The sequence below is a fragment of the Mustela lutreola genome, chromosome 14 (assembly GCF_030435805.1).
Source record: "Mustela lutreola isolate mMusLut2 chromosome 14, mMusLut2.pri, whole genome shotgun sequence".
NCBI lineage: Eukaryota > Metazoa > Chordata > Mammalia > Carnivora > Mustelidae > Mustela > Mustela lutreola.
In genome coordinates this window covers 34,449,878-34,464,717 of record NC_081303.1, presented here as the reverse complement: position 1 = coordinate 34,464,717, position 14,840 = coordinate 34,449,878, and the positions used below count along the sequence as shown (strand labels likewise).

The 14,840-nt window shown below is 52.8% G+C and overlaps 1 protein-coding gene across 1 annotated transcript in view; it reads left to right on the top strand.

The window, feature by feature from the left end:
- The window catches only part of TNN (tenascin N), a 52,222-nt gene that overhangs the window by 32,196 nt on the left and 5,186 nt on the right, over positions 1–14,840 (top strand). Inside the window, exons 13-18 of the mRNA XM_059146614.1 lie at positions 878–1,141; positions 3,084–3,214; positions 4,261–4,393; positions 4,701–4,852; positions 10,424–10,520; positions 11,391–11,558. Of these exons, the coding sequence (XP_059002597.1) occupies positions 878–1,141; positions 3,084–3,214; positions 4,261–4,393; positions 4,701–4,852; positions 10,424–10,520; positions 11,391–11,558 (945 nt within the window). The remainder of the gene's footprint in view (positions 1–877; positions 1,142–3,083; positions 3,215–4,260; positions 4,394–4,700; positions 4,853–10,423; positions 10,521–11,390; positions 11,559–14,840) is intronic.

The following is a 14,840-nucleotide window of genomic DNA, read 5'->3' as shown; positions in this document are numbered from 1 at the left end:
GGGTGTGGTCATGGAAGTCAAGAGCTGAGAGTGTTTTCAGACAGACGGAGTAGATCTGCCCTGTTAGATGCTGCTCAGAGGGCTAGTGAGGTGAGGATGGTGAGCGTCGATCGGATTTGGCAGCGGGAAGCTGGGGGTGACGAATTCTAGCATTCTAGTGGCGTGCTGGGGAAGAGTGCCAGACTTCATTGATCGAGGGTTGAACGGGAGAGGAGGAGCGAAGTGAAGGTGAACCCCATTCTCGTGAGAAATCTGCCAGTTAGGGGGTCAGAGGGGCAGGAGGTCCTAGAGCCTGCGGTGTGGGAATGACGATCGAGGAGAGACCGGGGTGCCGGTGCGAGCGCAGACACAAAGGAGAAAAGTCCTTCAGAAGGTGGGAGGTCACGAGTCGGAGCAAAGAGGGGCTTGTCGGGGTTTTATCACAAGAAGACAGCAGGACCTGGGGCAAGTTTTTTCATTTCTCTGGGCCTCCATGCTCCCCTTCGATCAAAGACAAGGAAGGTTGGAAGATCTGATTTCTCAGCTCTGAGAGTCTGTGAAACCAAATAACCAGATCCCACGGAGGTAACGAAGAGGCGGTTTCAGCCGCCGTTTGGGCCTCTTCTCTTGTGGCTCAGGAGACTTTTTTTGGTTACTTCTGTAGAAACGAGAGAGACAGGAAATTTCCGTACTGATGAACTTGCTGAAGATCTAATTCCTCCCAGTTGTAATATCCAGGGGTTGGTTTCCTTGGAAAATGGAAACTAGGGGCCTTTCACACCTGTTTTCAATGGAATTGTATCATTATTAAAGATAATTTGAAGGGAGGGCTCCTGGCGATGGGGTGGTGGGATGGCCTCCCTTAGGCTCTAAAATTCGGACTTTCCTTTTTAAAAAGAAATTGACAGCCCCAAAAACCTGGTGACGGACCGGGTGACAGAGGACACGGCCACCATCTCCTGGGACCCAGTGCAAGCCGTCATCGACAAGTATATGGTGCGCTACACCTCGGCCGATGGGGACACCAGGGAGGTGGCTGTGGGGAAGGAGCAGAGCAGCACCGTCCTGACGGGCCTGAGGCCGGGTGTGGAGTACACGGTCCAGGTGTGGGCCCAGAAGGGGGACCGGGAGAGCAAGAAGGCCGACACCGCAGCCCTGACAGGTACTGTGAGGACCTGGGACAAGGAACCATGTACGTCCATCAGGACAGTCTTCCTCCATACCTGGGGGTGCGGAGGGGAACAGGGGCGGGCAGCGGCTTCACCTGAGGCATTCCTCAGAGGGGTTCCCTCTTTCCCCCTCTGAGGTACTCTGCGGCCCTGACGGCTCTGATTAGGAAGGTGTAGAGAAGACAGTGTGAAAGGCAGCCCGTGTGGCTCTTCCAGGTGCTTGTGCAAACGTAGCCTCCCTCGCATTCCCTCCCCCCCCGCCCAGCTCCCAGGCTCTCTTCCTGGGCTTTCGGACCCGCTAGGCCTCAGCCCCAGTTTGGAGAAGAGGGAGGCTGGGAAGCCCTTCTCTTTTCATCCCCCTCACTGGGACCTGGGAAGCTCACGGGGCCCTCCCTGACGGCCTCGGGCCTCTGGGGACGGTCTGGGCAAGGCCTGGCCGTCCCCCCTTTGGCGGGGTACACTGTGTGTGGCCACTGGAGTTACAGGATGTCTTGAATTTCTTTATCAGTTACAATTAGCACGGGTTTTTAAATAAAAGAAAGTAAAGTATACTGATGGTAAACATTTTCAAACTAAAGCGTATAGAAACCCTAATGCTCAGTGCAGGTCTCCAGAGTAATTAGTCGCTTTCTCCCTCTGTCTGTCTGTCTGCCTCCCTTGTCTCTTTTGTCCCTTGTCTTCCTTGTCCCTTTCATTATCTTCTCTTTTTTTCACACTTGCCATTTTTAAAGGCAACAATATCACCATCTTTCTGCTTCAGAGAAACATGGAAATAACCAAGGCAGACCTCTCAAGCCTGTAACCGGCAGATGGGTGGGCAGTCAGAGCACTAACAGAGGCCAGCTTAAGATATTTAAATAGTTAAGGTTTTTGCTTTAATTTCTCAACGCAGGAAACTCAGTTTTGCAGGAGATGGAAAGAATAAAATCCGTACCAGATGTTATGCTCTAGAAAGTCAGACCAAGCTAATGTTACTGAAACTCAAAATTTGTCAAAACATCCTAATTCAAAACAACAGCTGCCTGATTTCTATTAAAATATTGCAATTCCGTTCTCAGCTGAAATGCTACTGGAGAGAAAATAGCTTGGAGACGTCTTTTTTGGGAACCTCTAAATTAAAATCATCTTCTGTGATGATTTTTCAAAATGGAAATTTTCATTCAATATCTTATTTGGTTAAAAAAAATGAGCCATCTGACCAATTAATATGGTGTTGACTAGAATTTTTGCTGAGCCTGAGTTTCCCTGGTCCACAGGGTGCACGCACGCATCCCCGTGTTCAGAGGCGGAGCTTCCCCTCTTCTTCCATTTCCTTCTCTCCTTCACACAAGCATGCCCCTGCTTCCCCGGGCTTGTGCAGGGTGAGGCATCTAAGGCCGCACATTTAATTAGGCAGGAGACAGAACTTTGTATTTCTGTGCTATGTGGTCAGAATCTCAGTAAATTTAGGGTCACGCTTGGGTCGTTTCCCAGCGCCGGGCCCGGGGAGGTGGGCGCCGAGGGGTTCAGTCATCTTTCCAGGTCGATGTTTGCTGCGTTTGCCCAGTTTCTGCGCACAGGGCCTTCTCGGATCTGCACTCTCTCAGCTTCCCGCGCCACGCTGGGAGCCCTGCGGTCACTGAGAACCCGTCCGCTCACCTAGATTGCTCCCACACGCCACTCTTGGAGAGTCTGCGGTTTGGGGAGGGGGAGGCACGGGAGCACGGATTCACTCGGTCTGCTACCCACCTAACCCCCACTTTCTTAATCCACTTGTGTGCTTTTGGAGTCGGAGGCTGCAAGGGGCTGGTGGCAAGGAAGAGCAGAGACGACTCCCTGCTGGAAGGGAGGAAAAGAAACGGGAGAAGCAGGGAGAACTAGGTCGACACATCAAACATTGTCTTGCCCCAGTTGTAATAATACTTAGTAAGCGTCATTCATTGGCTTTATGTACAGACATCGACCCTCCCAGAAACCTCCGTCCGTCGGCTGTCACCCAGTCTGGAGGGGTGCTGACCTGGACAGCCCCCTCTGCTCAGATCGATGGCTACATTCTCACCTACCAGTTCCCAGATGGCACCGTTAAGGTACTGGAAACTTCCCATTTCTCCTCTGGGTGCCCATGTCCCCCAACCACATGCCGCCCCTGACTTGGGTCACCAGCTTGATTGCTAGGGTCATGGTGATGGTAATGAGTTGAGAAACGAGTCGGTCCTTAGTGATCCTCTGCTGTGGGAAGGGAAGGTGCTAGCCCCTGTTATTTGTTGACATCCTCCGTGTGGCCTCATTTCACAGGATTCACGTGTGTGCCTGCCCCTAGCCGATGGTAGCATATTCACGGGCCACACATCTGTCCATGGTCTTGCGTTTATTGTTGGTCTTTCCCAATTCACGTTAGCCCCATGAACACAAGGACTTTTTGTCCATGTCATATCCATCACTGTATCTGCAGTCCTTGGAACCAGGCCCACAAGAGGTGCTCAGTAAATGTTTGTTGAATGAATCGATTAACCCTGATTTCAAGAGTAATGCCTCCCACCTGGAATCTGAAGACCAGCAAATTTGGGAGCTTGTTCTGATGCAAGATTTTTCGTCTTTCTTCTCGGCGAGAAAGACGGGAGGAAGGGGAAAAGGAAGGGCATGTGGATTTGTTCATGACCTCAGTGATGACTTACGGCAGCCCTTCAGGGAAAGTTAGCCTCGTGTTCATAGAGGAAGTCAGATTGGTTCAGAAGGAAGAATTGAAAGGCCAACAATGCCCCTGCCTCCCAGATATCAGTGGTCACTTTTAGTCCCCTTAATTAGCTTGTCAGCCCAGTGTCGCCAGCCTTGGTGGCTGTAGTCGGCATCCCAGCATGCTTCTGGAGGCCGAGGTTCCCAGGAGACCTGGGGGCTGCTCCCCCAGGGGCAGGACCTGGCTGTTCGCTCTCAGCTCATGCTCCCATGAGTCTCCATGGCACTACCCTCCAGGGAAGCTGATGTGACCCACTGGGAATCTGGGAGCCATGAAGCCCTCAAAGAAACCAATACTCTCCTCTCAGAGAACTCCTGTCATTAGCCCCAGGGAATGCTGTTGACACCTTGGGCACCGGGGATGACATACTGACTGTCTCCTGTCTCCTTTGTTTGGTAGGAGGTACAGCTGGGAAGAGGGGATGAGAGGCTTGAGTTGCAAGGCCTTGAGCAGGGCATCACCTACCCTGTCTCCTTGGTCGCCTTTAAGGGTGATCGACGGAGCAGGAGTGTATCCACCAGCCTTTCCACAGGTAACATGGACTCCCACACTCTGAATGAGGACATGGTCAAGGGTGGGCGTCGGAGAGCCTAGAAGAGGTGTCCAAGGAGGAGCGAGTGGACAGAGTGGTGGATTTCTCTGGAAATGGCGCAATAGAAATAGGGTTAGGGGTTCAGATGAAATCCATCTCATGGTAGAAAGACTAACGAGCAGAGCAGAACAGAATATTATTTTGTGGGAGTTAGGGGAGGAAGTGATGTGGGTGCATGAGGGGCATAGACCTCCTCCTCCTTCCTTGCCCTTTCCCTAACACCACCATCTCTCTGCTTGTCTCCTAGTTGGTGCGCGTTTCCCACATCCTGCGGACTGCAGTCAAGTTCAGCAGAACAGCAATGTCGCCAGTGGTATGTACACCATCTACCTGCACGGAGACTCCAGGCGGCCCCTGCGGGTGTACTGTGACATGGACACGGACGGAGGCGGCTGGATCGTGAGTGTTTCTCCGCGGGAGAGGGGAGCGTTGGCAGCTCATGCTGGCTTTCAGATGGATCCCGACTTAACCCCCACCCTCCCCCCCAACCCCACCGGAAGTACTTCACACCTGGGATAGAGCTGGCTTTGTGGAACGAAGGCTAATGGTTAATGGCTGTGGAGGCTGTGGTTGATCAGCATCTCATGATGCCCTCTGTGGATGTGTCACCTCCATTTTCTTCTCTTGCAAGCCCTGTCATCAACATGACTCTCCCGCAGAAGCTTTCGCATAAGTGACAGAGGTTACCATTTCTCTTTCATAGATAGGTCAATGGAGGCCCACGGGGAGAAGTGCCTTGGTGCTTTACAAGAGTTAATGACAAAAATTGGAACCAGATTTCAGGACCACCCCCTCACCCCCAATCAGGAGCCTCCCAGATCATTGGTTTTCCCTTTGGGTCCTCTCAGGCCATCCAAGAGGGAAATGCATGATCTTTTTGGGCCTCTGGCCTCTGAACTGAAGCTCTTTGTCTAAGTTCTGCCTCCTGCTTTGCTGTTAAGAAGCCAAACTCGGGTTTGAAGGGCTGAAGCCTGAAAGAGGGAAGGTTGGCAGGGTCTCGGGGGTCCCTCTTCTGTGTAGGGGTTTTATTCCCCGGGGGCTATGGTCTGCTTACCCCTCCTTGTGGTACCTGCTTCGATTGCTGCAGCCTGATCCAATTATAAGATGAGCTGCCTTTGAGGGTTGCCCTCTGATCCCTCCGCCTCCCCCTGCCCCCTTCTCCCCACGCTTGAACAGACAGAGGCTCTCACCACCCCAAACCAGTGTGCGGCCTCACCTGCTGTCACAAGGAGGAAGCAGGAGCCCCTAGTGCTCAGACCACGTTCACTGACACGTCTGCTCCGGGGTCGGGAAAAAGCAAAGACACTTGAGCAGCCGCGAATGAGACGATCCCATCTGAGAAGCAGCACTGAAGGAAACTTATATCCGCGCCGCTGTATCTGGTGGCTGGAAGGCAGTAACTGGAGCAGATGGAGGGAGATTCCTGACTGATTTATAAAAACAATGGAACGGAATGGAACCTGGGAGGGTCTTGCCCCTGAGAAACCCGTAGGGCGGTTCCTGCTGCTTTCAGCACCTCTGTGGTAAGCGCTCAGTCTCTTCAGGCTGGAAGCCAGTTTCCTGCCTCGTGCCCGTAACTGACACATGGCTGAATGTTTGTGTTGTCTCAGGTGGCCTTTTTGAAAGCCAGCCTTCCCTAGGGAAGGAGACGTTTGTCCAGGGCAACCTCTAGAAAGATATCTGCCAGTCTCTCTGCCTGGGAATACCCCAGATTATTTCCCACAAGTATTTACTGGGTGCCTGCTGCGTGTCAAGTGCTGTTTTATGTACTTAAGAACCAGCCGTGAGCCAGACAGACCCAAAGGCCTGCCCTCAAGGAGCTTGCCTTCTACAACCAGCTCATGCGAGTGACCCTGACCCGGTCGCTGAGGTTAGTTCCAGAAAAAATCACCCTGCGTTCTAACCAGCACCAGTCCCTCACCCCCTCCCAAGACTCGTTTTCTGACCCAGGCTCCTGAAGGGAATACACAAATTGAGTGAGATTCTATAGGGTTCTGCTCAGAGCTGCCACAGTCTTGAAAATACTTGAGTCCTGGAACCTTCTCTGCCAGGTCTTTTACTGACAGTTTCCACCGTTTGGGGCTCAAGGATCTTTTGTCACTGAGAGATGACCTTAGTGCATTGCTCTGTTATTTTCCAATAAGATTTTATTTATTTATTTAAAGAGAGAGAGAGAGCGTGAGTGGGAGGAGGGAGCGGGAGAGAATGTCAAGCAGACTCCCACGAGAGGCTCCATCTCACCCCCCTGAGACCATGACCTGAGCTGAAACCAAGAGTCAGATGCTTAACTGAGTCACCCAGGAGCTTCCAAAATCCTTTTAAGGGAATTTTTGTCCATGGGGTGGCAGGAACCCAATGTGATTAAGAGGCCAGAAAAACCCTACCCCGAGGTAATTGGTGTCACAGGAGGCGAGCTGGGTTGAGGACCAGACGGGAACACTTAAGTGCCTGGAATATTTCCGTCTTTGTCTTCTGTCTTGCAAGTCTTAAGGACTACATTAGAAGTTCTTTCCACAGGCATTTAAATGACATTTTGTTTTTTTCTTCCCAGGGAATCAGTCAGGACATTAAGTTCTAGAGTGCCATGACAGCTCTGGAGTGTAGAATTCTGCCCGCCTTGAGACAGACCTGCTAAGGGGCTTCTTTTACCCCCAAACAGTTCGCTATAAGGTTTTCTCCCCATAGAATGGGAATGGGTTAGATTCTGAGCGAGTCACATCAGGCTCCCTGATCAAGAGGTACAGGCAGGTGATCACAGTGGGTCAATTCACTTGGAATCTGACATAGTAAAAGGCAAACTTTCCTTTACTGAGATTTAATAATAACTTATTATATGTGTATATGCCAGTCTCTGGCCTTCACACTTTCATGATTTATTATGATTAATGATCTTGCCAAAGCCTCGATTTAAGAGAATGACAAGTGGGCTATTAACATCTTGATCTCATCGTTTAGAAAAGCAAGGCTTGTCAAGGTTAACCAACTTGCCCAAGGACAAAGCTAGTAAGTGCGGAGCTGCATCTCCGTAGTGATGGAGAGAACGTCAAAATGATTGTTCAGAGTTTTCCTAGCTGAACTGAAGCATTATTAAAAAAAAAAAAAATCAGGGAGGGGCACCTGGGTGGCCTAGTCAGTTAAGCTTCTGACTCTGGGTTTTGGCTCGGGTCATGATCTCGGGGTCCTGGGGTTGAGCCCCATGTCAGGCTCTGTGCTCAGTGGGGAGTCTGCTTCTCTGTCTCTCTCTCCCTCTCCCTCTGCCCCTCGCCCTGCTCATGCACTCTCTCTAAAATAAATAAATCCTTAAAAGAAATCAGGTGGACAAACCCCTCTCATGCCCAAGCGCTGTTCCTTGATTGGAGAATGCCTTTGTGAGGCACCTGTCCCAGGTGGGCAGCGTCACTATTGAGCCTGACCTTGTACTGTAACTAGTTATGCTAGTGGAAATATAACTGGACTTGACGTAGAAGGAACATCGGCACGGCATCTGCCCTGGGATCCCACCGTCTGCAGCACAGGAAGAGTCCCGGGGAAGGGACCAGAATGAGCAGCATGCTAGGAAATAAACAGCCCCAGGATCTTAAGAAATGAGTTTTGGAACGTGAGCTCAGTGAAGCTGGTATTTTCAAACGTTCTGATGAAAAGATGGAGAGATCCCTGTTCTATCCTTGCATCTGCCACTAGATGATCAGCCGATTATAACAATGTGGCTAATCGCCGTCCTGAACGTTCCCGTCTGGAAAATGGCATCACAGGTCCTCGCCCTGCAGCCAGCACGGAACACGCTGCTCCGTAATGGCGGTTACTTGAGTGGATGAACCAATGAAGAAATGAAGCAGCCCAGAGGGGAAGGAGCGTCTCTGGAATGAAGGACAAAGGGGAGAGAAACCACAATGTTAGTGCAGTCTGGAATGATTTGCCTGATCATTCCCTCAGTTCTGCTCAGCAGCTCGGGAGCTTTGGAGAACATTTCTACCCTTACCGTCTCCTTGACTTCTCCTCACACCTCTGAGACGGATGCTCCCTGCCCGCTTCTAACCCTGTTTGTCCCACAGCCGACTGAGGCTCAGTAACAGGGATGACCGGCTCACCAGCCACTGGCCAGGCAGTGGCCCTGGTCTGCTTTAGAGCCCCGGGCTCTCCCTGCCCACTGTAGAGAGATGCCCTAGTCCAGTGCTTTCTGGGCCAGCAAAGGTGGGCTGGGGCTTCGAAAGGAGTTACCGGTGAGCTCCACACGGAGCTGTCAGCATTGCTGTAGGCCACCTCTTCTCTCCTCCCTCCCTGTGTCTCCCAGAAAAAAGAAAAAACAGAAAGAATGCACAAATATCGAGAAGTTTACTGTACCAAGTTTGAGGTTCCGTGTTTTATTTCAAGGCACCTGCGGTGAAGCGTGGTGGAAAGGAGCGAGACAGGGCTTCGTGCTGGGGCTTCTGCGTTTGAACGGGTGCGAAGGGAAGTGGGTGAAGACAGAGACGCCATCCAGGCTTCCAGAATCCCAGAGTCGTTTCTGTGATTAGTGAGGATGGTGTTGAGCGTGGCTTTCAAGGTTACGAGGACCACGACCATTACTACCCATTCCAGTAGTGCGCACAGGTGTGACTAGCTTGTAGGCACTCTTCAGGCTTGCTTAATATAAAAGAATCTAGTTTACCCTGACAGGTACTGCCTTCCTTCCCCCGAACAAGGAGTTTGGAAAAGCAGGCCGCACATACTTTCAAGAAATAGCGGGACCCAAGACCCAAGTCTGTGTCTGTGCTCTCACTGCCCGCTCACTCCTCAGGCCATTCCACGTTCGCTTCTGCCCTCGTCTCTCTGCAATGCAGCCTTTGTTAGAGTCACTCCTGACTTCTCTGTCCCTAAATTCTATGGACATGCTCCTTAGTTCTCGTGTTCCTTGGCACTGACCTGCCTTTGACACCATCAGCCGTATCTTTCTCCTGGTGGTCTTTGTGGTTCCACGTTCTCCTGGTTGTCCTTCGGCACGCCCGGGCCCTCCCCCCGCCCCCTTCATGAGCGCATCCTTCCTCCTGCGCACCGGCTGCTGCGTAGTGCAGGAGGCCCCTGAGTCTTGATTCTGGGCCATTTTCTCTTTTTAGTTCCCACTTTTCTTCCCAGGTGGTCGCATCCTCTCCAGCAGTTTCGCCTTCCTCTCTGTGTCCCCGGGGCTTTCTGTGTTCACTAGGCTAGAGTGGGCTGTGCCGTAGTTAACACGCCAACACCAAATCCCAGTGATTGAGGACCGGAGAAGTTTCTTCTCGTGTGTGCAAAGCCTTCTGTGGGTTTGGCAGTCACTTGTCGGCGGTGACTCAGGGATTCAGGCTGATTTCCTCCTCATGGCTCTGCCCTGTGGACACGTGGCCTTCACGGAGGCCCCGAGACACAGGCAGTAGAAGACAGGGCATGGAGAGAGAGCAACCCCTCCCCGCCCTTCTGTGCTCCCACTAAAGCCCTTTGGCTAGAATGAGTCACGTGGCTCCCACTTGACTGGCCAGGGACCTAAAAGAGAAGCACTTCCCACTTGTGTTCCTGGGGACAGGACACTGAGATGGGCGAACACTGAGCAGCGTCTCAGACACACCTGCACCTTTGCAAGTCTGGCCCAGATCTCTCTTCAGAACCCTAACCCTTAGCTCAGCTGCTCCTGTGGCATCTTCAGTGGCCAGGGGACCTCAGGAGTGCCTCGCACTTCCCTCGTGCCAGGTGAGCGCGCACCGACAGCCCCGTCTTCTCTCAGAACCCCTATCTCAGCCAAGAGCCAAGTGAATGGCCACCCAGCGCCACAAGCCCAAAGCACAGGAAAGGCTCCCTTGCCCTCTCTTTCTGACCCACTTTCAGTCGCTATGTCGGTCCATCTGATCTTCCCTCTGCTGCTGTCTAACCTCAGGGCAGCCCCCAGTCCGAGCTGCTGTCCTCGTTCACTCAGCCATGGCTGTTCACGTGTGTTGGAGTGACAGGCCTGTCTTCCCTTGGCAGGTCTTCCAGAGGCGCAACACGGGGCAGCTGGATTTCTTCAAGCGCTGGCGGACCTACGTGGAAGGCTTTGGGGACCCCATGAAGGAGTTCTGGCTTGGTATCATCTTGGGGATTCCGGGAGGGCTGTGGGAGAGGGGTTGTTTCCCCCTTAAAGGCTGTGCGGGCAGCTCTAGAAGGCCCCCCACGTTCAGGAAGACGTCCCAGGGACAGGGACAGGACACTTGAGGAGTCTTCCCACCAGGGTGTCGATCGGGCCATGTTGCTGGGAAGGCTGTCTTGTGCTGGGCTCGTGACGGGGTGGGCGCATCCCAGGGGGTCTTCATGCTGTGTGTCAGCAACTCAGGACCCTCCCCGGGGCCTTCACGTCTTAGAAAAGTTGGCCCACTGGGATTCAGGGCTGTTCCTAGAGGGTCATGGCTGGAGTCCCTGTGGCTCTTCAGGCCTGCCAGTCAGTGTGGGGATGGCGTTCTCTTTTCTCCTCCTGCTTGAACGTGCAGCAGATACTCATGGGGAGTGAAACAGCCACAAACATCCACAGGGAAAGGAAGAATTAAAGAAATCGTAATCTGGAGACTCTGTGTCTGAGAGGGTAGGTCATGGTCATGGTCAGCTCGGCCAGGAATTCCTTCAGAGACCTCAGGGTGGTGGCTGACGTCCTTGTCCATGTGACGAGATGCGGGGATGAGAGGGGGAAGTGCTTCTGCTTTAGAGACAAGGAGTCGGGGGCAGGTTCCCCACCCGGTCGCCCCCCACGGCTCCTTCCCAGAGGACACGCTTTCCCCACTCATAAACACAGCTGTGCCGAAGAGAGAACAGGAGGAGAAAACAGGCCCCCCCAGCAGAGACAGAGTGAGCAGAGGAGGGAAAGGCCACGGCGACTCTCGGTGCTGGCAGTCGCAGACGCTCGCAGGCGCGTGCCAGCGCACACCGGCTGATCGGTCACTGGGACCCCCTCCTTTGCTTTCAGGACTCGACAAGCTACACAATCTCACCACTGGCACCCCTACTCGCTACGAGGTGAGAGTGGACCTCCAGACCGCCAACGAGTCTGCCTATGCTGTGTACGATGCCTTCCAGGTGGCCTCCAGCAAGGAGCGGTACCGGCTCTCCGTTGGGAAATACAGAGGCACAGCAGGTGGGAGCACACCTCTCCCCCCGGGCTGGGGTCCCTGGCTCCCGGTGTGTCTCCCGATCGGACTGCCGCGTGCCACGGTTCAGGGAGTGGTGGGGGGAGAGGGGATGAACCCTGCAGAGGTTTGTCTCACCTCGGGCTGGTGGCATGTCTGTCCATTTGTGAAGGAAGAGAACAACATCCAGCGATGTGACCGAAACCCTGGGGTGATATCATTGAATATTCCGTTTCAGAGGGACGGGGCGGTTACTGTTTTAATGTCCTATCTTCCGTCCGGATTTATAGTTTTTAAATGCTAACAAGTAAGCCCACTGTTTGAGCCTGCATGATTTTGACTCGGGGGTGACTACGTAGGGATGTGGTACTAGCCGGATCCGCGGGCTGTATGGGCCGTGGTCTCTCCCTTGAGACTGTCCTGAAAGCAGCTAAGTCACAACAGAAAAGAACTTCTGCCAAGAGCCACGTAAGTGGTGAGGAGAACAGGGGCTACAGGGTGTGAGAAGAGGCGGGCACTGAGTCTCGAGGCATCACTGAAGGAAGTCCCCCACCGGGCAGTGGTCTGGGGCTGGGTCTGAAAGGTGGGACTTAGGTGGGAAACAGGGAAGGGGTCCCCAGGCCTGGGGGCGTCCATGGTGAGCAAGGACCGAGCAGAGTCCAGGCAAACTGGGTGTGCTCCTGAAGTCAGGCCACTCTAGAAGCCCTAGTGGTGGAGGACTGTGAACAGATGCCTCTTAGTGTCTGGGGCCACGAGCCAAAGTGGCCAACTGCTAAGGCAGTTTCTTGTAGGTCTTATAATTTAATTGTTTTTAAAAATATTACATGGATTCTGCACTTCCTCTTGTTTCCCGGTGCTTAGCATGGAACCCGGTGCAGAGCAGGTGAGCTTGAAGCGGGATGTTGCTAGCCAGAGCTCTCCATGCAGTCCTACAGATGTTTTGTATTGGGAAGGATAGTCCCTGAGACCCGGTATCTTGCCTTGGGGTCAGTGAAGGCATGAGCTTGGTGACATGGGGACAAGAGACGGCACCCTATCCCGCATCTCTCCCCAAAGCCCAATGACTTCCCTCCCTGCTGGCTGGGAACCCTCTGGGGCTACCTGTTCTCCTCTCTTCTCTCATGTGCACATACCTGTTCTGAGGCTTGTCTTAAAATAGCCAGGAAACGAACTGATGCTAATGGGAAAATGAGTGAAAAGGAGTCAATATATTCACGAATTAATGGGATTCTCCTCCCAGGGACTCTATTTGCATTTTAACTGTGATTTCGGGATAATTCCCATTCTGAGATTGTTCAGGCCCACAGTGCTGGTCAGTGGTGGATGTGTTTTTCCACAGGAAGCCTCGGGAGACTTTCAGATCACATGGCGTTTAGCCAGCGACCTGGTCTCCCTGATGTGCCTCCGTTCCTACTTGGAAACTCTGAAATTGCATGGTGGGCTTCCTGGTATTTTAGCTTTCCTTATACATGCTGATTGGTCCCCAGGAGGGTTTTGAAATTTAGGAAGCTTCTGGCTGCTCATGTCCTAAACGATGAGGTCGTGTTTAGAGGAGGTGGCGTTCAAAGAGAAAGTGAATGGTTTGATGTCTCTCTGCACGTGCCAGCTCCCCCCCATTAGAGCTCTGCTTAGAATCGGGGGTTCATGCCTGGGGATTAAACACACCTAGAAGGATCGCCATCACTCCCGCTGTCCTGCTGGGCCCTCAGCTTCGGCTTTCCCTGAAGTCCCCATCAGAGAGCCCCTGATTCCTCCACAAGGAAACTCCAGCAAGACAGTGCTGGCTAAATTTCGTTTCTGGTTCTGAATCTTGGAGTGGAGCAGGGAGGACATCCAATGAGCGCTACATTTAGGATGCTAGTCATCTCCTGAGAAATTATCATGAAAACAGATGTTTTGGAGTGGTGCAGAGTGACTTCTAAGGGCTAACCCACCATTTGCAGCTGGTCTCACGTCCCACCTCCAGGATACTCAGTGATGCCCACCCAGGGACGCGTCCACACCCTGGGAGCACTTGGATACGAGACTGAAGAACTCCGCCGGTGTTTGCTGGGCTAGGGCCAGGGATGCCAGAGGTCCACTGTGAAGAACAGCTCTATGCAAAAGTGCCTTCCTCGCTTTCAAATGGATTTTTGCACACTGGTGCTTAAAAGGAAGGGGAAAAATTGTTAGGTCTGTGGACAAGAAGGGAAAGCCAAAAATGGCACACCTTGTTCTTTATTGGCCCTTTCTTGGTTCCAGGGTTGAGAGTCCAGACACATGGTCCTGTGGGACTCCAAGGGGATATGCTGTGGATGGCTTCCTTGGGTCTGAGGTGGCCCAGCTGCCTTGGCCTTCCTTCCTGCCTCAGGAGGTGATGGTGGAGCTATGTTAGATGAGATGGGAGATGACCAACTCAGTGGCTCCACCCTGGGCTTTTTTGAGCCTGCTGCCAACCCCTCCAACCCACCACCCAAGGAGAGCCTGCTGTCCACCCCAAGTGGGTAGCACAAGTTAGGGGTGCTTATTTCTCATCCGGTGTTCTCTCCGAAAACCCTGAGAGATGGGAGAGGGTCTGACCACCACTGGCTTTTCTACTCTGTCTTACTTAGGGAGATAAGCTTAATAAATCAGAACACGGTTTTGGCTGGGGGGCCTGACAGCCAGAGAAAAGTGATTTTTTGATTCATGGGTACAGTCGTTGTCTGTGCTCCGAATGTCAGCACGCTTTCAGTTTCGGGAAGCGAGAAAATCTGTCTGTGGAATAAACTGCCACACTTAGCCAGAAACCTGCTTCACTTTTCATGATCCCAGCGCCCAAGGTCAGAGAACCACAAACAAATCGTTAAGAAATAGCCTTTGCACAGACTCTTTGAAAACAGCTCTAGGAACTTGAGATGCAAGTTAGGTAAGCTGTGCTCATTAAAAGTGTCACCAAGGGAGCCATCGCGTGTTATTTTAAGCTGTAGTTAACTGTCTGCCAGAAAGCTGAAGGGGAGAGGAGATGGGAGCGCGAGGGGGAGCGACAACATGCCTTTCCTCACCTGGAGGAAGTGAAGGGGGCAGAGCCCTTCAGCTGACTTAGCAGGAGGGGCCTCTGCGGCCCTGTCCCTGCTCCCCCAGCCCTTTTTGCTGGGTAAGGGGTGGCAGGACCCACTCTTTGAGCTGCCAAGCCAGAGGGACAATCTGGGACCTTCTCTTTTCCTGGTGTGTTGTTCACTCTTCCAGAGATCTGCCCCTTGCCAGCCCCAGTGACGTCCTTGAGAGCAGGCCCCCTTGTCTGTGTTCCCAGAGCCTGGCATGGTGCTGAG